General features: G+C 41.1%; 1 protein-coding gene across 1 annotated transcript in view; it reads right to left on the reverse strand.

The window, feature by feature from the left end:
* Positions 1 to 30: 30 nt before the first annotated feature.
* LOC137197800 (electrogenic aspartate/glutamate antiporter SLC25A13, mitochondrial) overlaps positions 31 to 22,158 on the reverse strand; it is a 50,320-nt gene continuing 28,192 nt past the window's right edge. Inside the window, exons 10-18 of the mRNA XM_067611220.1 lie at positions 21,036 to 21,120; positions 19,722 to 19,880; positions 17,764 to 17,816; positions 17,196 to 17,276; positions 11,118 to 11,258; positions 7,037 to 7,175; positions 3,512 to 3,670; positions 2,273 to 2,363; positions 31 to 1,166 (exon numbers count right to left, since the gene is read on the reverse strand). Coding sequence (XP_067467321.1) covers positions 977 to 1,166; positions 2,273 to 2,363; positions 3,512 to 3,670; positions 7,037 to 7,175; positions 11,118 to 11,258; positions 17,196 to 17,276; positions 17,764 to 17,816; positions 19,722 to 19,880; positions 21,036 to 21,120 — 1,098 coding nt within the window. The 3' untranslated portion in view covers positions 31 to 976. The remainder of the gene's footprint in view (positions 1,167 to 2,272; positions 2,364 to 3,511; positions 3,671 to 7,036; positions 7,176 to 11,117; positions 11,259 to 17,195; positions 17,277 to 17,763; positions 17,817 to 19,721; positions 19,881 to 21,035; positions 21,121 to 22,158) is intronic.

Here is a 22,158-nt window from a genome sequence, read left to right on the forward strand (position 1 = left end):
ATGTGAATAAAAACTCAAGCAGAGATCCGCTTTACTAATATAAGTTTCTCTTTACTCTCAGTACACATGTTGCTGCCATACGTACAGTAAGGCACGATTATTACACACCATATGTAACTCCTACATTCTCTGCACTGTACAAATTTAAATACTCAGTCATGACACGCTACAGGAGTGCAGTTGGTGCCGGCTTTCTCTCAAGACATTTACACATCTGCACACATTTAGACCTGAAACCAAACATCTTAGTACAGTAAACATTGTGTACGAGTTAGAATGTTACACTGCGTCTTTACATTCAAGATCTTTTTGGTCATATACATATATGTATATATATATATACACATATATATATATATATTTGATCAATTCAGCACACAATTGAAAGCAACTTAGGATTAAAATAGCCGTATAGATATATGAAAATATGTCTCTATTCCTCATTTTTACAGAAGTGCCACGTGTACGATTAAAGACAACTATATATATACGATCATATGACGGATGTGCTTTTGAATATAAAGCAGCAAAAGGAAGACGCCAGAGATAGTTATTAGTTATTGATATTCCTTTTCAATAAAAAGCAAGCAGTTAAGGTGTATTTAAACATCTGCCAGCCCTTCTGCTGCCCTGTGTGCATATTACTGTACCAGTTGAACTGTATGAAAAACAAAACTCAGTATAATACAACTCAAAACAATGTCAATCAAAGGTCAATTAAAACAAATACAGCACGGCTCCTACAAAGAATTTACCTTTGTGTCGCTCGTGTTATTTGGCTCACTATTGCATATGGTTTCATATAAACTACCATAAATGTATCATTATAAGAGAAAACAATAAATAATTTTAAATAGGTAACTTAAAACACTGGACTAGTTGGTGTCTTTCATTGCCTCAAGTATGAAAAACATTCCCTCTTTCTACTCTTCCTCATTCAACCCCCCCAAACCTATGTCAAGATGAAGTGAGCAGTTCAAGGGGTGCTGGCGTTGGAGGGGGCCGTCGCCGCCGCCGCCACTGTGTAGCGTGGGAGATGGAGTCCAAACTTGCTCTCGATGCCAGCGAACGTGGCCACGGCCAACCTGAAGCCTCCGATGTGGTCGGGGTTGGGCGCCGGCAGGCTGATCCGAGACTTGGGGGTGGGCTCCGAGCCAGCCGGCTTTCTGTGGTGTGGAGACAGAGAGAGAGAGAGGGAGAGAGAGAGCGAGAGAAAGAAAGATGGAGACGGAGGAGAGAGCCAGAGGCATGGCGAGACAAGAGGGAGGAAAAAAGGGCGATGCAAGAAGGGGAGTTGGATGTAAGAAGGTGAGGAGCGATGGAGGGAAAGGGAGAGAGTGTTAAACAACATAAACATGGCACAAGATGATATGTTAACCAAACAGAGGAGAAAGTGAGTTTTATTATGATTATTAAATCTTAAATTTATATTATTATATTAAACACTCTTCACCGCAGAAATAAACATCTTCGTAGAAAATCTTAAGTTGAACAGTTTGCATTTCTCCCTCAAAGCAGAACTAAATCAAATCCCTCATTGATTTCACGCAGGGCTCTGTGATTCGCTGCCAACACGGACAGCGAAGGAGCACAGATCAACTCCAAACCACACCGAATATTCGCTGGATCTGCCACTGATTTTGTTTTACTGTGAGCCGTTGAGAGAGAGAGAGAGAGAGAGAGAGAGAGAGAGAGAAGCAGCTACATGAAAAAGTAAAGAGCCCCTCCAACGGATACAGCGGCACAGTCTCAGCTGTCCATTAAAAGAAGCATTTTGAGAGGTTCACCACCTCGATTCCCTACTGGACCTTTTTTAACTTCAGAGAAGCAGTGAATTATTCCTGAGAGTGACCTATTTTCAGGTGGAAAATGAGCTCGTTTCAAATCCCAGAAGTGGAGAAAGAACATGTAGAAGTCAAATGGGTGCTGCCTGCCCTGACGGTGCGGTGAAACTCCCGCGTTTGAGAAAATTGTCACATCCAGAGCTTTGAGCGAGGGCTTCAGTCTGTCAGTCTAATGTGCTTGAAAATTATTTTTGGTCTTGTGGCATTTCTTTCTCTGGCAGAGGAGGGAGGACACCCACCAAGCTATGTTGAAATTAACCCCTATTGTTCTACAAGGGGGTGGTCTTTGATAAAGGGGATGAACAATCTGCAGGCTTCTGTCTTAAAACTGAAATAACTACAATCAAGCATCAGAAATGTTTTAGAGGAAGTTTACTGTAGTGTGATTGACAGTAAACATGTAACTAAGCGGAACGAAGGAGACTTACTGTCCTCCAAAGTCGATATAAAACCAGCGCTGCAGGAGCTCATAGGTCACCAGGGTCACGCCAAACTGAGGTGAAGATCGAAACACTCGAGCTGCGGGAAGAGACGGAAATCTGTTTATTCAAAGACACTAATCTACATAAGCACATAATGAAGGGTGCAGGTTTGGTTTCAGAAGGGGGGGGAGACACCATGAAATCAGAAATTATGATTAAATTGGTTATCATCATATCTCATAACAAAAAATGTGTTTGTGGTGTTTAAACATGTTGTAGTTAGTTATTGGTTAGTTAGTTTTTACTGCTGTGTATTTGGCCTCCCACAAAGACACCAGTACTTATCAAACATAAAAAAAATATGCAGTGAAATTCATCTTCTGGAAAACACATACACAAAAGCAAAAGAAAAATGTGTTATAACATGATGTACTTTCATATCCTTTCAAATAATTTGTGCACTGAATAGCAGAAGACAGTTTGTCCTGATAAAGGGCTTTTTGTCCTCATGTACAACTTAGTCTTTGTGTACATTCACATTTACAAAATCAATTTCTGTTTTTATCTTACTAAACAAAATATTGTGTAGTTCCAAGTGAAGGACAAAAGAAAACAAAGTGAAACTCATCTTCTTTGTCATTGAGATGTCACATTGCACTAATCTGCTGTTCTTCCTTCAGACTGATACACCGTCCAGTTTACAATATGTAAATATAAGAAGTCTGTAAATCTCTGTATTGTTAATATAATACTTAAAATCCTGTTCAGTCTCTCTGATAGTGACTCAATACTTTATAGATAATGTTTTGTGTCTTTAAAACAAAGAGCACTGTCCTTCACTGCTTTATCTTTGACTGATATTCAATTCTATCTTTTTGGGAAAATATTAACTGTAAATAAAAATATACAAAATATATATTTTTCATCCCAAAAACAGGCAGAAGAGGTGGAAGTACTATTTTCAGTCTTGAATAGTGCCTGCAGTTTCCTCTCAAGCATACTGCCCTAACAACCTCCAGCAATAATATACTGCAACCTGTATGTAGCCTGACAGGTAAAACTCAGGGCTAAAAACTTCTTCTTACTGCCTGTGAGCTTATTGATCGGTGCACGGTGATAATTCAAGATGATAAGTAACCGTATCAAACAAAACATGAGGCTGTAAGGAGTTTGAAAAGTGTACAAATGATGTCTTTGTATATGATCATGACGGTTGACTCTTTATCATCACGTCAGTAAACATACCTCCAGCTCCTTTCCAGAAAGCTCGGGGTCCCTCTTCTCTAAGAATCTTCCAGAAGCAGTCCACCAGGCCGCTGTAGGTGGTCTGGCCAGCACGCGCCGCCACCTGTAGCCTGGTCTTGATCACATCCGCCGGGGTCACCAGAGAGGCCGCTGGCATGCCTGGGGAGAAGAATGCAAGAAGAGTTTACTCATATGACACTTTTTATTGATTTTTTTTATATAGCAGTCTGATGTGTTTGATTCTAAATAGAGCGGACATTTAAAATCAGCCCCCAACAAATGAGATGATTTGTAGAAAGCAGCCATCAGCGATCAATTGAAATCTTGCATATCATCGTAAACTGCATCTGATAGAGTGGTTCTATCGTTCTTTGTTCGCTCATCTTGGGTCTTGACCATCTTGCAGTAAGTCAGCCGCGTACGTACACCAGACACAAGTAGGGGCCAGTTCCTATCACTTCACCATCAACCAATCCATACCACCAGCAAGGCCATTATTTAATCTCTACCTTTTCTCTTCCTTTCCTCTCTCTCCCACTTTTCTTACAGCCGTTTGAAAGGGCCCAGACAATGGACGGTAATGAGAGCAATGCACACTGTGCCCCGTGTGCCTGTGAAAGTGACTGGCTGACTGAAGGGAGTGACTGCAGAGCCCCCACTCCATCCACTTCAGCCATGAATGGGCTCAATCATTGATGGCTCGGTCATTACCATCAACTGCCCTCTTGACGATTTACTCTGACTTCTTGGTTTTTGTAGCGGCCAAACGAGCTATTCAGCGGGCCTGATCAACTCAGCATTAGGTAGCAGACTGGCGGTGGTGACTGACCACCTGCACTGAACTGAGGAGAGGAAGGGAGAGGAGAGGAGAGGAGAGGAGAGGAGAGGAGAGGAGAGGAGAGGAGAGGAGAGGAGAGGAGAGGAGAGGAGGATGTTTGACCTGTACCTAATATGTGCATAACATGTTTATGTTCAGCTTTGTTGTTCTTGCTTCGGCTGTATGTCTATGTGTCCTCTTGAAACTGTGTATAAGTAGTAGAACCACCACGAAACTTGCATACTTGGCCAATAAATCAGATGTTTCCTGTGGATTTTGAGATGTGGTAGAAAATAGTTGGAAATGGAGATATAATGACACAACCGTATATCATATATTACTATGGAGTCTTTTAAAAGCGGTATAAGGATATCGATTCACACTAAATCCTTAAATATGAATTATTTAATATTTCTTTTAAGCATGAAAAGTGTTGTCCTGAAATGAATCAATGACTATATGGCTGCAAATAACTATTATTTTCATGAACAATTTATCTGTGGATAATTTTCTCAATTAACTGATTGTTTTGTCTAAAAAAAAAAGTCGCAAAAATGTTAAAGATGCCCATCACAGTTTCCCAAGATGCTATCTTCAAGTGTCTTGAACAGTTTAAAACCTAAAGAACCTTTTACACTGATACAGAACAGAGAAGGGCAGCAAATACTCACATTTTTGAAGCTGGAAACACCAAATATTTTTGAATTTATTCATATCTAGTATTGAAAAGTGGCTTAAACAATTCATCGGTTATCAACATATTACATACAATACTGATTAACTGACTAATTGTTTCAGCTCTGCATGATTAAAATCCAAACTTAAGTTTGTGTAGTTGAAATGTTTGACCTGCTAGCTGCTCTAGTGTAAAGGTAAGAGCTTCTCTCTGGGGACCATTAATAATATTCATAACGGGTTTCATGCTAATGTGGCCTGTAGTTGTCGAATTATTGACGAAGGAACAGACTTAACAACACTTATATTTTTCACACCTCACAGCTAATAAAGTCAAACACTCCCTGCATAATTCTCACTCATATAAAGAGCTAATGCGAGTTAGAGATGGCCAACACTATGTTCCTCACAGACCAGGGTAATGCCTGACTAAATAATGCTGAACAAACTCAGCATGTAATTCAATTTCCTGTGCTGACTGTAAAACACTAATTGCCAGAATGCTGAAACCGCTGATAAATGTATGTGAAAGAAGGATGATAAATGTGTCGCAGTAACGAAAAAAATTAAGAAATCATGGAGCTCGTTTCAACTTGGAGTCTGTGGGCCGTGGCTGCCAGTCTTGTGGTGAGAAACCAAAGTAAAAAAAAAAAACGAAGGATGGAGAAAGAATTTATGATTTTTCAGTGTTGTGCCATGCCTCTGCGTCAAAAAGAGAGCGCTGCGGCTGACACATCTCTGAAGATTCAAAAACAAATATTACTTTTTTTTTTATGCAAATGTTCAAAAGCTTTTTAACTTGAGTGCTGGGCTGTTGTTAATGTTTTCTTTAGGATAAATCAAATATTAAAACCCTGCACATATAGTACAAACAGGACTGTATGCATTCTTACAGGATGAAACATGCATTAAGTAAGCACACAGCAGTTTGTGTCGGTGTGTGTGCTTGCATGCATGCGTGTATGTGCATGTACAACATATTAGGATTGGAAAGCCTCCCTGCCGGCCTGGTTGGCAGGCATCTGAGGCGCTTCCCTGCTGCAGGGCTCCAAAACCTCAGTCCCCAATCACTGAGCAGCACTCTAATTAGCAGCTACCGCCATGGAGCCTGCGGTCAGAGGCTGCCTGGCTTCCAAACTCTGAGCTCTGCTACTGTTACTGCAGCCTGTGGAGGTCTGAGGCGAGAGCAGAGTGAGACCTGCTCTCACACTTTGTTCTGAACATTTCTTTTCATGAACTCTAAGGCTCCGCGCACCTACTCGGGGACTGAAGCTGACTTCGGTTCACTAGGGATGGTCAGATATTTTATATGTCATCATAATCTACAAATGTAATATGGCATTAATTGGACCATTAATGCTGTGTCGGCAGTAATGGTCCAATTGAGTTGTGATTCTTCCTCTTCAGATTGTTTCATTTGTAGGATTTTAGCATTATCCAGGAGAAAAAAGCAAAAAAAATAGAGAAAGGTCAAAAATAAAATTTCATTTTTCATTTTTGTTCCTTTTCCAATCATATTGTGACCCCTCAGAATTATATGAGCACCCTCACTGAGACCTGAATAACCTTTCTCAAGTGGTGGCCTAGTTTAAAAATGTTGGACAAAGTCTCAGCAGAGAACTTCCACTTTGTGTAACCCCCACAAATATATAAACACTTTATATTTCATGTCACATTATTTAAGACCCGCTACTACCGGTAAGAATCATATTTAAAAAGCAATAATGTCGATTTCCAGAGTAAAAAACAAGAAATATTTGCTTTTACCGTTTAAATGAAATATATTAAAAGGCAATTTACTCTTTTTAAGCATCTCTTCTTATTCTTGTGTACATGTTCAGGATGTGGTCACTACAACATCTCACAAAGCACACATAAGTGCTTTTGATTTTGATTGTTATCCAAGGGATCCCGCAGGGACAATTCTAATGTTATTTGGGAATTTAAGACTCCCTGTTATATTTAAGCTTGATTAAAGTTCTCTATCCCTTGTCGGCTGGAGTATAAAGGCGGGAAGGGATCAAGTGTTTTACCTGCCAGAGCTCCAGCTAACAGCATCTTGGCTGGCCCTATCCGTCCATCCTCATCAGTGAAGTAAGCCTTGCCGTGGGCATAGCAGGGGAAGTAGATGGCTGAGAAGGGGATGTCCCGCAGGAAACAAGCTTTGGAACCCTGGAGAAAGACAACAAGAGATATTTCAGGTCATAATATTGGGTTGGGAGGTGAACGTTCAGAAAGAGAAAACAAAGATAAAAAAGAAAAGGGAGCAGAGGAAGAGCGATGGAGCTTGGGGGATTCAAACCTTGCCTGCTGGCTGGGCTCTCTAAAGATGGATTGTTTTGTTCAAGCCACAATGTGAAACATCAACTGTCCAGATGCTCAAATGCCAAAGACCTACTTCCAAAAGACTCCTGGAACTCTAACGTGAAGTATCACCACCACATCATGCCAGACAAATCATTTGTCTCCATATGCAAACGCTCTTCAGCAGCAGGTGAGGTAGGCAGCTCCAAAACCAAGAAAAAAAAAAAAAAAAGACAGACCGGCTGAATGAAATAAATCTAGGGTGGGGGAAAAGAGAAGATGGCTCCTTGTCTGCCACTGTAAACAACACTATATCATCAAGCCTATTGAGTTTCCTGATGCATTTCAAGCCTGTTGGCCTGCTGCCACCTTCTTGATACAGCAACTACAGTCAACAGAAAGCGTTTAAAGAGCTGGGCAGGGTCTCCCTGTTTTGGACAGGCTTCATTTAACTCCTATGGGATAATCCTTTGGTTCCTACACACACACACACACATACACACACACATACACACAGAGAGGATTGGCAGATACCTGGGCTATCTCTTTCCCTCTCTTTCCTCTGGCACTTCTTGTCTGCCTGTCCCTCTTGTTCGCTGGCTGGGGCCCGAGTGCTGCTGAAAGCTGGGAGATTGTATCGTGGCGGGACAGACAAGCAGCGTCACAGCGACTGGGACCAGAAGCCTTAATACCAGGGTAATGGTGTTGGGTTGGGTTGGCTAATTCACTGGCAGAACGAACCCAGAGAGAGTATGCAAATATGTCCACATTAATCCTTTTGTACTGAGATGAAATGCATGACTTTGTTTAGTGAGAATAGGCAAAATGCAAATCTATCTGATTCACTTCTTGCACATTATTCAGCTTAAATATAATGACTTCATATCCATGAAACATCATCTGGAGCCATATTCCTACAATGACAACTTTCCCCCAGTGATGAATGGTGGCGCTAGAGTGTTATAGCCACCCTACCGACCCGTAGCTCCACCAACGGAGGGTGAGCTTCAGGATAATTACCCTGACAAAGGCAGCTCTGTGCCTGGGTGCAGCCCCTCCGGAGCCAGCCCGTCTGGGGCTTGCAGGCTGGAGCTCGTCTCCTCCCCACCTCCCCCCCTCTACCACCACCGCCAAACACTGCTACGGCTTTCTCAATGCACTTTGTCTCCTCTCCGTGCACGGAGCAGGAAGACGAGCGCAAAAGTGTGTGCACGGACATGCGCACGTTTAAACACCACACTCTTATGGGTAGCGCAGCACTGAGCAGCATTCTCACAGACAGTTGAATGGAGACAATGGTTATATGGACACACACACACACACACACACACACACACACACACACACACAGGAACAGGTCGGCAGGTAGACGAGACAAGAGGAGACTCCACATACTTTTACAGCCTTGTTAACAGAACCAAAAGGTTTACATGGAAGTTGTCTGTGCTGACAGGTGGCCACATCAGCACACAGACAGAGACAGCACACAGATAAGCCTGGGAAACATCTAGTGATAGGGTCCGGTGTAATAAATAACCAGCCCAAGATAGTTCTCTATTTAGAATTTGAAAACACAAACAAAAATCATCTTATTTAAGTAAAATGAGGGAAATTAATACAACCACAGGTATGAGATTGACATTTTCACAGTTGATTGTGTTTACATTTGAAGCAGAATCTCTCCTGCCAAGCTCCATTAGGACTAATTTATGTAATTTAATTAGACATTAGGCTCTGTTTCACCCTGAGGGCTGTCCTTGTCTAGCCAGTTGAGCTGCTAATGTTAGCAGTAGCCACAGTTCGTTCATTGATTCCTACAGCTCTTCTCTTTAATTGATAGCTTCCAAATCCAAAACTGTGTGTGTGTCTGTGTGTGTGTATGTGTGCTGGCATGTGTGTGTGTGTGTATTGGCACGTGTGTGTGTGTGTGTGTGTGTGTGTGTATAAGAAAGACAAATACAGAAAAAGTTTGCCGTGTGGCTCTGCTCTCAGGTCATCGGTACCAAGAAAATACGTCTAAAACACAACAGTATTGCGTTATTAGCGCCTAATATGACATTATAATCTTTCGTGCTTACTTTACAATGTGTTGGGCGCATAATATCACACTCCCCTAATATGTTCAAACAGTGCACTGTAATTTTTAGCCCTGTGCCATTGAAAAATACCAATTATGGCAATTAAGGTTAAATACAGCTTTTAGCGTGAATTGTGCCTTTTCTTGTTCTTGAACAGAAGACCACATGGAATTGTTGATTTAAATGATAGCTGATGTGGGGTAAGGTAATGTATAATTGTACAATAGTTAATAGAAAAATCACATACGATTTAGTCATAACAGTAATGAGAAATAATGGATTGTTGTGAAGTTGTGAAGCTGATGAAAATACAATAGAGTGGATATTGGATGTCTGGCAACAATTTGACTATTAACTGAGTAGAAACAAATCAAACATGAATACAGGATAACGTGCAATCTATTATGGCTTTGGGCTCTGTCCAAGGTTGTACTTTTCATTTAAAAAGATAAAATGCAATTTTCTATTTCAAATGGGAAACCGCCTGAATGCAGTTATGTCAACTCTCCAAGTGTTACATCATCAAAACAGTCAACATCCAATGAACATCCTAAAAACTGTATCTTGCATTATTATTTCTACATGCTTACATATTAGTTGAGACAGAGACAAATGAAAAAGTATGTGTGGACATATGGACCAAGAGGCTGTTACGATGATGCAGCTCTCATCAACAAGTATTTTACCTCCTCTAATAAGCTATCAGAACGTTTTAGGTGTCGGGAGTCCAACCTCTAATGTCCACCTGGCAGAGCTCAGCAGTGTCATAGCTCCAGCATCGCTGCACTGCAGCTGCCAGAGTTAGAGCAGTTTCAGATATGAGTGAGGCGACCATGCATTCATTCAAATTTGTTTATTAATCTTTTTCTAATTATTTTTATATTTGCAAGATAATGCAAATATTTAAAAAAGAAAACCCTTACAGCAGCAGTTGTGGGAGTCATAGCAGTGCACACTAAGTGGTTTTGTGACTGAAGTTCAATTGACCTCCACAACATGCGTCCAATGGGATTCTGGCATTTACAGGAAGTGAAACTTGTCACAGTGACAATAATACTGTAGAGAAGAATTGTTGAAAAATAAATTTTGTCCACCTCTGAATTCCTGGAATTATGTAACTACTTTCCAAACCTACCATGACTTGAGTAAAAATGTCAAGCATGTCAGAAAATATCAAGAGAGGACAAGGATACCACTTAATATTGTGATTATCTAATATAGCATCCTAGTTAGCTGCTTTGTAGGATAAAGTGCTGCTCTTCACTCTGCGCACAACCTTGTTTGTTTAGTATGAAATGGGCGTTAGCATTAATATCTAATAACTTTAAATAACCGCAAAAATGGCCGCCAAGACAGACATCAGAATAAGTGAAATTAAATGCTGAGATGCAAATTTCTTTGTATTTCAAAAGAGATGCCTCTCTTGATTCATTATGTATTAATATTGCATTTATATTTCATGTATTAAATGCAAATGTCTTAAAAACTGAATACTGCAAAAATACTGCAGCAGTCTTAAACCATAAAAAAACTGCAACTCTATGATGTGTGGCTCAGACACGGGTCACACAGCCAGTGAAGATTAAAACAATGAGTAATACAGCGCCATGTCAGCAACCACAACATGAACTACACCTACAAAAACATGAACCCATCAGGTCTGGTTGCATTGTGTGTGTGTGTGTGTGTGATGATTTATACATGCACCTCTGACCCTAACAATGTTTCCCACCTTGTAAAGTCCGAAGAAGCCAAGGTCTCTGATGACAGACAGGGCACTGACCCTCGGCCCCGTGGTGATCTCTCCTGCCACCTGCAGACGGATCTTTACTATCTCCAGCGGGTTGGTGAAGATCACCTGGGAGCCACCAGCCTGGAGGAACAGAGAGTCGAAAAGAAATGAAAATAATTAACATAAAGAAAAAAAGAAATGGACTAGAAACACCCAATTTTAATATTCATTTCATCTATGTGAGATTTTATGTGTGTTGCCTGAACTCCATTGAAGAGAAGCGTTAATTTCAACAAATTAATTTAAAAAAAAACAAACATTTGAATAAATCAAGATTAATGAACTGTGGTCTGTAACAACTTTTCCTACTTGTACACAATAATAAGTGATGTAATTTTAACAGTAGTGCAGCCTCAGCAACCAGCTGCAAAACAAACATGTAGAGAGGAGGAGAGTACAGGAGAGTACCGGGAATTCAGCTGATGCAGTCGAGTCTGTCAGCTGTTTGTCTTCATCACAAAGACCCTGCGGGGACTCTGACTTCTCTTTTTCTGTCTAACCTCTCACTTTACACCATTCTCAAAACCTGTACTTGTGAAGGGAGGGAAACAATATTGCAGCAAGTTCAGACTGGTTTCTTTGCCTTTCAGGTCGGCAGGGCTTTTAAGTATAAGAGGTAGCTGTGGTAGAGTTGTGGCAAAACAAACCTTTAAGTGTGTCTAGTCAGGGAACTTGACAGCATTTCCAGAATTCTTCCAAATACTGTGAAATTTTTACAGTGTTTGTCTGACTTACTTCTCTGTCTCTAATGTTCCCTTTCATTGTTTCGGTCTCTTCCTCTGCCATCTTTAGAGTATTGTCTCTCTTTCTGTCACTCTGTTTCTTTCTTTGACCTCCTCTCAAACGATCTCTCTCATCTTCTCTAATATTGTCTCTCTCTCACTACGGTTGCCAGTGGTTACTGTAGCTACACGCAAAAGGGCGGCACATCGCAATTAGATAGCAATCGGTTGCCATGGCGCCATCTCTGTCTTAAATAGGCCTGGTCTGTTTGTTGTTGTTTCTCTCCCACCCCCCCCCCACCCCTCCTTCTTCCTTCATTCGCTTCGTTATGAATGATGGATTGTGTTCATCGACTCATGCCTTACAGGAAGGCATCAAGCTCCAATCTGCAACATGGGCAATTTTTTTTTTTTTTTTGCTCAAAGTCCCTCAGATTTAAATGTTACCATATATTGCCTAAGAGAAGAGTGGGAGGAGAGAAAGAGAGCAATCATAATCGTCTCATTGAAGGTGTGTGCAGCTGCTTTTTTAAATAACACTGAATACAGTGGGCTTCAGCTTCCCTTCCAGAACCAACAAGAGGCTGTGAATAGCAGGAGGGCCGCCGCTCCAAAGCCGCTATATCTCACAGCTAAGTCTTTATGACTTGTTTTATGGAAAATAACCTAGTTGATTACATGCTGGCTAATAGCGCGAGCATTAAGAGGCTATTGGTTCTGGCCCCTAGCAGTGCTGGCTGCTTCAACTGGATACTAATGAGACTGGAGATGGAGGAGATGGAGATGTTGTTTACTCAAGGAGAGTAAACAACAACATCGTTTAGAGAGATGAGCTGACAATTAGCCCCAACAACATGAGATAAAATGAGTGACAGTGCAAAGCTTTTTTTGTGCGAGTCACCGTCCCGTGCCCTGTTTCAGCAGATTCCTACTTAACTGTGGAAAATAACTCGGAAATGTTGAACTTTGAGAGGACGGGAGAGAATCAGACAAATAAACAGAGAGGGCTAATGAGAGAGAGAGAGAGAGAGAGAGAGATAGTGAGACAGAAACAGAGATAGGAGTAGACAAAACAAGAGAAGTGAGGGAAGGTCAGGGTTGAGGCAGAGAGGTTTAGAGTTGTGATTATGGGTTGACGGTGTCGGCAGCTCTCTGATGATTCCCGGGTAATTACAAGGCAAGGTGATCCTTAAAAACCTGGGACGTCAGCACCTTATGCACGCATCACAGCTCCTGGCTATGTGTGTGTGTGTTTGTTGGAGAGCAGAAAAGCTTAGTAAAATTTGGAGGACTCCCCTTCTCCCAAAACAACTACGCACACGCACGCCAACCATTCACTTCAAGCCACACACAACAGATTAGCACCAGCTAAAAACATTAACCACCATCCATAAATAACAATCACACTTTTATTTGTGCTGAACAGCCTTCGTGCTACATGTGCAGGTCCCGGTGTGTGTGTGTATGTGTGTGTGTGTGTGTTGTGTGCTAGATTCTCTGATAATGTTTTCATAATTCACGTCAGGCCTGAATAAGAGAGCCATTACAAAGACTTAAACTAACCATTCAAACTGCGATACATTTACAATGAATACTAACACAGTGTTACTGCGTTTTTTACTCTCAGTCTTACCCCACTCCTCCTTTCAGCAATGACCCAGTAAGTATTTTGTGTAACTTAAGCCCTAAAATGCAGGCCAGTAACTGCCAGATAAGCATCCAGCCAGCTCAGTCAACGGAGCATGCCATTCTTACCAAATAATCATTAGAAACTGGCAACCAACACTGGAGCTTAATGGTGCTCAGCCGCAGGTTTAGAGAGAGAAAGAAGAGGAGGAGGAGGAGGAGGAGGAGGTGAGGAGAGGAAAGGGTAGGTGAGAAAAGGAGATTTAAGAGGGCAGAGAAGGGTAGTAGTAGATTAAAAAAAAAGCAAGAACAGAAAAGATGAGAGGAGCAGAGGCATGAGACAGGACGGTGATAGAGAAGCTGCTTGAAATAAAAAAGGTGCGTACGTAACATTACTAGTCCCCCCCGTTCTATTTTTCCTCCCTTTTCGTTCTGTCTTCTTCTTTATAGACTGTGGATCCGCGGCTGACACTGTGGTCCAAACCGACACTTTCACAGCTACCAAATGATATAAACAGATTTCATGCGCTGTGGCTGGAGCCTCGCTAAAAAACCCAGTTCAGGAGGGTTCGACTTATGTGTGTGTGTGTGTGTGTGTGAGTGTGCGCGTGTTATGTGTGAGTGTGTGTAAGATAAAGTGGCAGGCAGAGTGCAGTGCCAGCACTAACACCGGGGCCTCAGCCAGGATGAAAGGAGCTGTCACGACGGCTCACGGAGGAAAAGAGGAAAAATCCATCCATCCACACTCCTCTCCTCTACATTTATCCTCTCCTCTCTCTTTGCTTCTGTTATGGTTCTGCTTCTGAATCCATATGGCTTGTATAAAGAGACAACCACTATTTTTCACACCCAGTACGGTGCACAATATATCTCCAGTATATTAGCTTTCTTGTAGTTACGGCGCTGTACTCTTTCTCTCTTTCTTAAAAACAAATTCGCTATCCAGAACAGACCTGTAAATACGCTGTGCTAAAACATTTTTCAAACATATTCCCAGAACTAATAAGGTCAATTGAATGTGCCTGAGTGGGCCTAAACCCATAATGACTTGTGTATCCTGCTTTAGTGACCAGCATCAAAAGAGGCATGAGTGAAAGACCTTCTTTCATTTGCTCAGGCTAAAGCTGCTGAGCTTGGTGGACTACCTGTGTGTGTGTGTGTGTGTGTGTGTGTGTGTGTGTGTGTGTGTGTGTGTGTGTACATGCATAGGGGGTAGACTGTGACAGCTCAGTGATCAAAACCTATGATGGGAGGGAAGAAGGTAACAGACTGGGGGTGGGAGTCTCAGGTAGCAGCCGCTGTCAATCTTCTTCTCCTCCCTTAAATATGTGTGTGTGTGTGTGTGTGTGTGTCCGTGCACCTGTATGCTCTTCTGTTTGTCGCACATGCACGTGCTCCTGAAAACATGTACAGTATGCGCGTTCGCTCTTTCATGTGTGATCTCTACACGTTCCATCAACAAACAGTGACTGCTGGCCTCAAAACAGCTCCATGTCTGTCTGCTTAACTGTCAAAAGGGCGGCACTCAGAAAACAGGTAAACATAGTTAAGAGATGTATGCTGCCTTAGTACTCTACACACTGTCTGTGTGCTGCACAGCATCATTTCAGCACAGTGCACTTTGAAGAGCCAGGATGATGAAGAGGGAGAGAGAGGTAACGTGTTTGGGTTATTATGGGAAAAAAGGTGAACACTAAAATATGCAGTGTTGGCTTGTATTTGAGTAAAATGCTTGCAGACTTTTGCAAACAAGATGAATATCTGGGGCCATGTTCACACATAATGTGAAGCCATTAGCGGGAGACAAACAAACTGGGGACCGACTCGTAAAAAACTTGCTCCGTAGCACTACTACAGGTCAAAAACTCTACAGTTTAACTCTAACTTATCTTAGAAATGATTATCAAGGAGTTCCAGTGTCTGACAGATGTAAAAGTTGATGGAAAAGATGGAAAAGTTTCGCAGCTTGAATCTGAGCAAGAAATTTACAAGAACCAAGAGTTTTACATCAGTGAAGAGGAGTGAATGTTAGGTATGATTAAACATTGTCACTGTTTGATGAAGCAGATTCAGAATACACATACGGAAGCAGAAGTCTACAGTATATAGCGAGTGCAGTTCACATTACATTTCTGTACATTATGTACTTCTGTTTTCTCCTTAAATTGCATAAAAGTGTCAAGCATAAATGTCAATTTTAATGCACCAATAACTGTGATGTCTAATGCAATGTGAACTATTTACTTTAGCGCTGCAACAATTGGTCGATTAATAACTTAGTCAATCGACAGAAAATGAATCGCTAATTGATATTCGATTAATTGTTTTTAGTTATTCCTAAGAAAAAGTCAAAATTCTCTGGTTCTAGCCTCTCAAATGAATATAATGTAATACAAATGATTATTTTCTGGACTCACCTCGGACTCTGGGAAACAGTAATCAACATTTTTTACCTTTTTATAACATTTCTTAGACCAAACAACTAATTGATTAATTGAGAAAATAATGGACAGATTGATCAATAATGAAAATAATCGTTACTTTCAGCCCTCATTTACTTTTCTGCTTGTTTTTGTAAAACAAAAAAATGTCGTGTTAGGTAGAAAATAGTGGCTCACGATGAGGTGTGTGAACACCACCACTGAGAAACTCCACCATTTTATTTGAGGGCCCAGTACACGTATATAGTGCCCTCAAAAATTCCACAATGGAACAGATAAAGTAGTGTCACCGGCATGAACACTACTTTCCGCTAGCAATCCCATAATACGATGCATTTTACAGTTGCAAAAATTACCGTTGTGCAACTCTACAGCTATCAGTGATGACGCAAAATGATGCTAAGTCCAAAATCTCAATTTACTGCTCACTATTGAGTGTCTATTATATAGGGAGTAGTGGGTGAGTAAACGAGGAAGTGATTTCAGACACAGCCCTTATCGCTGTATTCCAATCCATCCTTTGTACACTTACACATCACAATTCACAAAATAAAATCTAAAATTAGATTTGATTGGATATGACAGTTTTGCTGTGAAAGCCAAAACCTTTAAAATTGTAAAATAGTTGGAATCACACAAAAAGCCAAATGTCTTATTACCACTGTGGTCCCAGTAGTGGAACTGTCCCTGAGAGAGAGGTCTGCTTATGATATTGTCTTACATAGAGTCTTGGCTAAATGCACAGATTGTTGAGTCTTTTGAGTCGTTAGGATAAAAAAAACTCTTGAATGTAACAATCAATGGTCAATCTCTCTTTAAATTCTGAACAAGGAGGAAAAATTCGATGCAATCTGAGTCCTGTGGATAATAATATTTAATATTTCATGGCAGCTACCAACACATTTTGGCTAAAAGCCTTCATCAGGGTCTACACCCTGTGTGTAGGTCATATTGGGTGTACTATTATACTCAGTACTCCGAGTACCTTGGATTTTTTCTTATTGCTTACAATTCTTGAGGCCCTTGACTCCAAAGAGCCCTTTTGTTCGTTGAGTGTGACTTTTTGAAAAAACAAAACAACAAAACACTTTCACCATTTCTTTATATATCAAAAATGCAACCTTCTTTTTTGAGCATTCTTAAATCTGTCCGGGTTGTGACTAATCATAACTCTCCACGTTACCTGCATGCTGTACAAGCCAGCCAATCAGTGCTCATTTGTGACTTACACATCCACCGGCCAGAATCTCAGCACCCAGAGGGACTGTGCCATCTTTCTGCCTGGTCTTTCCTCGCACAAAGTCATTCACCTGGAAACACAAAAGTTATAATATCATGCAAAGACCAACAAATTTAAAACTGGTAGAGTGTAACATGATATAAATATACAGGCTATACACAGTATACAATGTTTTATATAGGATATTAATACTACATTTTACTATTGACTATATTTTGTTTCCACTGAAGGATACCCTTGTTTTATTTACATTTACATCTTTGGTATCAGTGCTATTAACAAGTATTGGTTGTAACAATAACAGTATTACTGATGTAAGCTACATATATTTAATTCTTTTCTTCTCATCAAGATACCTGATGGACAGTTAACAGATGCAGGTGCGCTGGAGTGTTGCTGACTGTCCCTTAGTTATGTGGTCACATTCACATGTGTGTCATGTGTGTATCACATGAAATAAAATACGTATAAAACATCAAATGACGGAAGAACTGCGTGGATCTTTGTCTGTGTGAATGTGTATGCATATGTCTGCGTTTGCTAACGCAGTGACTTACTGTGAGCTTTATGGCTTTCTCGGGCGCCACACCCAGTAGCTGTGGTACCAGACCTATCATTAGGAAATGACGAGATGATTAGAAAAAAAGAGTGCTGTGGTCCCCCTACTCACACACACACTCACACACACACACACACACATATACATATACCACTTCCACACACTCCACATGAAGTGCGGCTTGCCGCTGCATGCGTTCGACCCTGCGAGATCCCCCAGACGCTAATGAAATCTACTGATGTGGAGTGTGGGGACATCAGAGTAGCAACAGGAGAGAGAGGAAGACGGGGTAAAGAGAGGATGAAGAGAGAGAAACTGCTTCCCAGAATAGGAAAAAAGGGCAGAGAGTATAAAACAAACCAACCAAAAGTTTACGCAGACCTCAATTACAACCCAGAGCCGGATAAAAATAAACAAAATAATCACAACAGAGCACAATGAAACTTGGCCCCCTACCCAGCCCAAAGGCAAGAAGTACAGACACACATTTCCTCAAAGTAACAAACACAGTTAATAATCTACAGTAGTTTGTGTGTAGCGAGGCCACACACACACACATAATCATATACTCAATTTGGAACTTGGCTAAAGGATCCTGCCTGGAACTTATAAAAAAAAAAAGCAAACCAAAATCATTTTTGAATTTTTTTTTTTAAAGTGTTCACATACTTTCTTCAATACAGTATATACATGTATTCTATACACACACACACACACACACACACGGACATGGAAAAATCTTGGAACGATGCTCACCGTTTCTCTTGTGCTGTTTTGTTTATGAGAGATCCCAGCATCATACTACAAAAGTAATTGTGCCAGTTTTCCGATGCTGATTCTTCACTAAGCAGATTTTTCTGACAGTGAAGGCACTTTCAACTTATATTACATAACTACAGTTTGGCGGTCAGAATACCGGTCTGGCCATCTATCTGGAGCCAGACCTGTCTGTCTCTATGTCTGTGAAGCCTTTCCATTCTTGATGGCCTTTGTGTTTCCCACAGAAATTCAAGCATTCAAGTTTCCTCTTGGGAGCCCAGTGCTGTCAATCAAAATCATGAGATTTTAAAAAGGCCCCGCCACCGTTTTTCAGAAGTCCTTTTTTTTTTTTCCAGTTCTTCTAAGACCTCCACAATAAAGACACAGACACACTAACCCCTGTTCCTGAAGACAGGGCAGGTAGTCATTAGGGATGTCGTGCCCTGGTATGTGCGTACCTGCATGCCCAAGTAGTTGCCGCTGCACGCTGCATACTTGTGTGTCTGCTCCGAGTCTGTATGAGTGTGTAAGTTCAGACGTGCGACATCACCATTTTGTGACATAGGCCTAGAGGTATGTGGCCTTGCGTGTGACGTTCATTGTCCTACTCTGAAAGTCCCCAGCCAACCTAATCACTTCAAAGGAGACAGGTCAACAGAGAGGCGAACTCACACCGCCCTCCTGTCCACCCTACACTTTTCTTCTCCACTCGTCTCCTCTCCCTTCTCTTCTCTTTTATTGTCCCTACTACTCGCTTGTTCTTTCTTCTTCTCTCTCATCTCAGCTCTTTTTTTTTTTTTTTTTTCCAAAACCTGTTTTGTGGATTTGGGTGCCTGTGAGTTGTTTTTGTGTCTGTAAATACAAATTGTGGGATGGATTTTGGCCAATTTATTTTAGTTTGGACTTAATAACATATACTGAATGTTAAACCTACATTTGTATATTGCTCTCTAGCATGACCATGGTAGCTACCACAATCATGGAAATACTGTTGTTGGAGGATTTTCTATACAGCGAGAAGAACAAACTACTTATAGTGCGTTATAGTGAATGTATAATATACATTCTAGCTATTGATGCAGGCTAAATTCTGCTTGATACCAACAGTACAGTTTGCGACCATGACCCATTAGCACAAATAAGTGTATGTGGATATATAAACAATGGAAGTTTGAATTTGTGTTTGAGCATACTGACCTCGGTAAAGGCCGAAGAAGCCCTCGTAGCGGACCACCTTCTTGAAGCAGTCAAAGCTGCTCTTGTACATGAGTTCCCCCACCAGAGAGCCACTGCTCCTCTGGTTCTGCATGCGCGTCTTCACCAGATCAATGGGGTACACCGCTGTGGCTCCCACAGCTACCAAAAATGAAACAAAACATATTTAAGATATTGATTACATGTTATGAGAATATTTTCTATTTATTTTAACACATATTTCCATTTTCTGGTATAAATCATACCACTATTGTCTTCACTCTGAGAAGGCAAATTTTGGAAATTTTGATTTTATTGTACTTTTCTTTCATTTTTGAAAATAATTTCATACAAACTATTTGGAATGACCTGCTAGAAATGTAGATTAAATAGCTAAGAAAGCAGTTCCTATGAAAACTGTTCACAGCATGTTCTGTGGATTATTAAAAGTAACAGAGACATTGCTTCTGGAAAGAGATGTTGCTGCAAACTTCCTGTCACCATTATATTGGGGTGGAAAACCAAAATACAGCTGGATAGATAGATAGATAGAGATGAGTGACACAAGATGTTTTTTTGTAATTTAGGTGAACTGACCCTTTAAGAGGAGAAAGAGGAAGGGGAGGAGGAAGAGGTAGAAGGGGAAGTCTGTAGAGGTAATGTTAAGAAAGACATTGAAGGAAGTGTTTTGATTCCCGGTATCTTCGGGCCAGTCAGACGGACACAAACAAAAAGAACCGACCCAAGGCGACAGGCTTAATTAGAGAGAGACTGAGAGAAAAGAAGGGATGGCAGACCCATACCTCCTTATTAAGCTGTCTCCTTTGGGATAGAAGGAGGAGGAGAATGGAGGAATGAAGGAAGGGAGGAGGAGTAGAAAAAAACAGTGGGGAGTCTGAAGCCAAACACAAGGCCTGGGCACCACCCTTCACCCCCCACCTCATCCTCCCTCTTCTGATCACTCACACAGGTACAAAAGAATCCACACAAGAGGGTTTTCCCATGGTACGCAGAGAGGCGAGAGACAGGACAGAGTGAGAGAGAGGGATGGCAGACAGAGGGAAAGAGAGAGATTGAGCGAGAACAAGAAAGAGAGGGAGCACTTCTCTTAAAGCAGGGGAGCGACCGTTGTTCTTGTAAGCAAAGGAAAGGGCAATAGAGGGGCCATTGTCCTCTCTCTCTCTCTCTCTCTCTCTCACCCTTTTCTTAGGAGGACAGCAGAGGGCGGGAGGCAGGTAGGCAGGCAAGCAGGGTGGTGAGGTGGGTGGGTGGTGGGATGAAGTGGATGCAGGGGAGCCAATGGGGCGTGACTCTTACCCCCTGCCACTGAGCCAAGGGCGAACCTGTAGACTGACTCTGCAATCTGGACTAGGATGGGGCGGGAACCATCACTGCCCAACTGCTGCTCGCACAGAGGAAAAGAGACAATGAAGACATTAGACATTAGTGATTTGTTGAATATCGCAAACAAAAAACAGACAGAGCAACTGGAGAGAGACATGACACAAGACAAGCAGCTGTTTCAGACATTTATTTCTCTATACCAATCTACAAATATTTCAGTATGTCTCTCATTAAACTTTGCATGCCACATATTTAGTTCCCCAGATCTGCAAGCTAAATTGCATGCTATTAAATCAATCATTTGTCATATTTTCTGTACAGTGTTTGACAGCAAGTCCCAATTTCGTGATGGACATTTGTGCATGATGGTCATTTCCTAAAATTATGCTGACAAGAAAAGTAAATGTTTTTAATGTATGAGATGCGCAAATAAAAACATGTTGAAAGTCATAGATCACACTGATGGTTCAATATGTCGTCAATACGTTCTGTATTAAATTACAGTATCATAAAAATGTATCATAATAATAAGATACAATAATGAGTGAATGCAACACAAAGTCCTGCACATTGTGATCATGTGGTAGATTAGTTCAAACTGCCAGAATTAGTGAACTTTGAAACTAGAAGATACTGTTCATGAAATTTCTGTTGTTCTACTGCAAGAGATGTGTGGTGTGTTTTCAGTTAGCTAGGTTGGAAATACAGAATGTATGAATATTTTCTACGTTTTAAAATAAACAAAAGATTGTTTGCATAAATTATTATTAAAGTATTAACTAATATCTATCGTTGTAGCCCATTACAGATCTGATAAGGCAATCTTTTTGGGTAACTGTCCCATCTGATTCCTGTATGTAATTATACAGTACTGTGCAAAAGTGTTAAGCACTTAAGATTCTTATCCATAATGCAATACCATCAGGGAGGCGTCTGATCAGTCCCAAATGTATTCTGCAGCATGCCAACGACCCCAAACATACAGCAACAGTCATAAAGAACTATCTTCATCGACAAGAAGAACAAGGAGTCCTGCAACAGATGATATGGCCCAACAGAGCCCTGATCTCAACAACATGGAGTCAGTCTGGGATTA

Source organism: Thunnus thynnus, chromosome 15 (assembly GCF_963924715.1).
Source record: "Thunnus thynnus chromosome 15, fThuThy2.1, whole genome shotgun sequence".
Taxonomy (NCBI): Eukaryota; Metazoa; Chordata; class Actinopteri; order Scombriformes; family Scombridae; genus Thunnus; species Thunnus thynnus.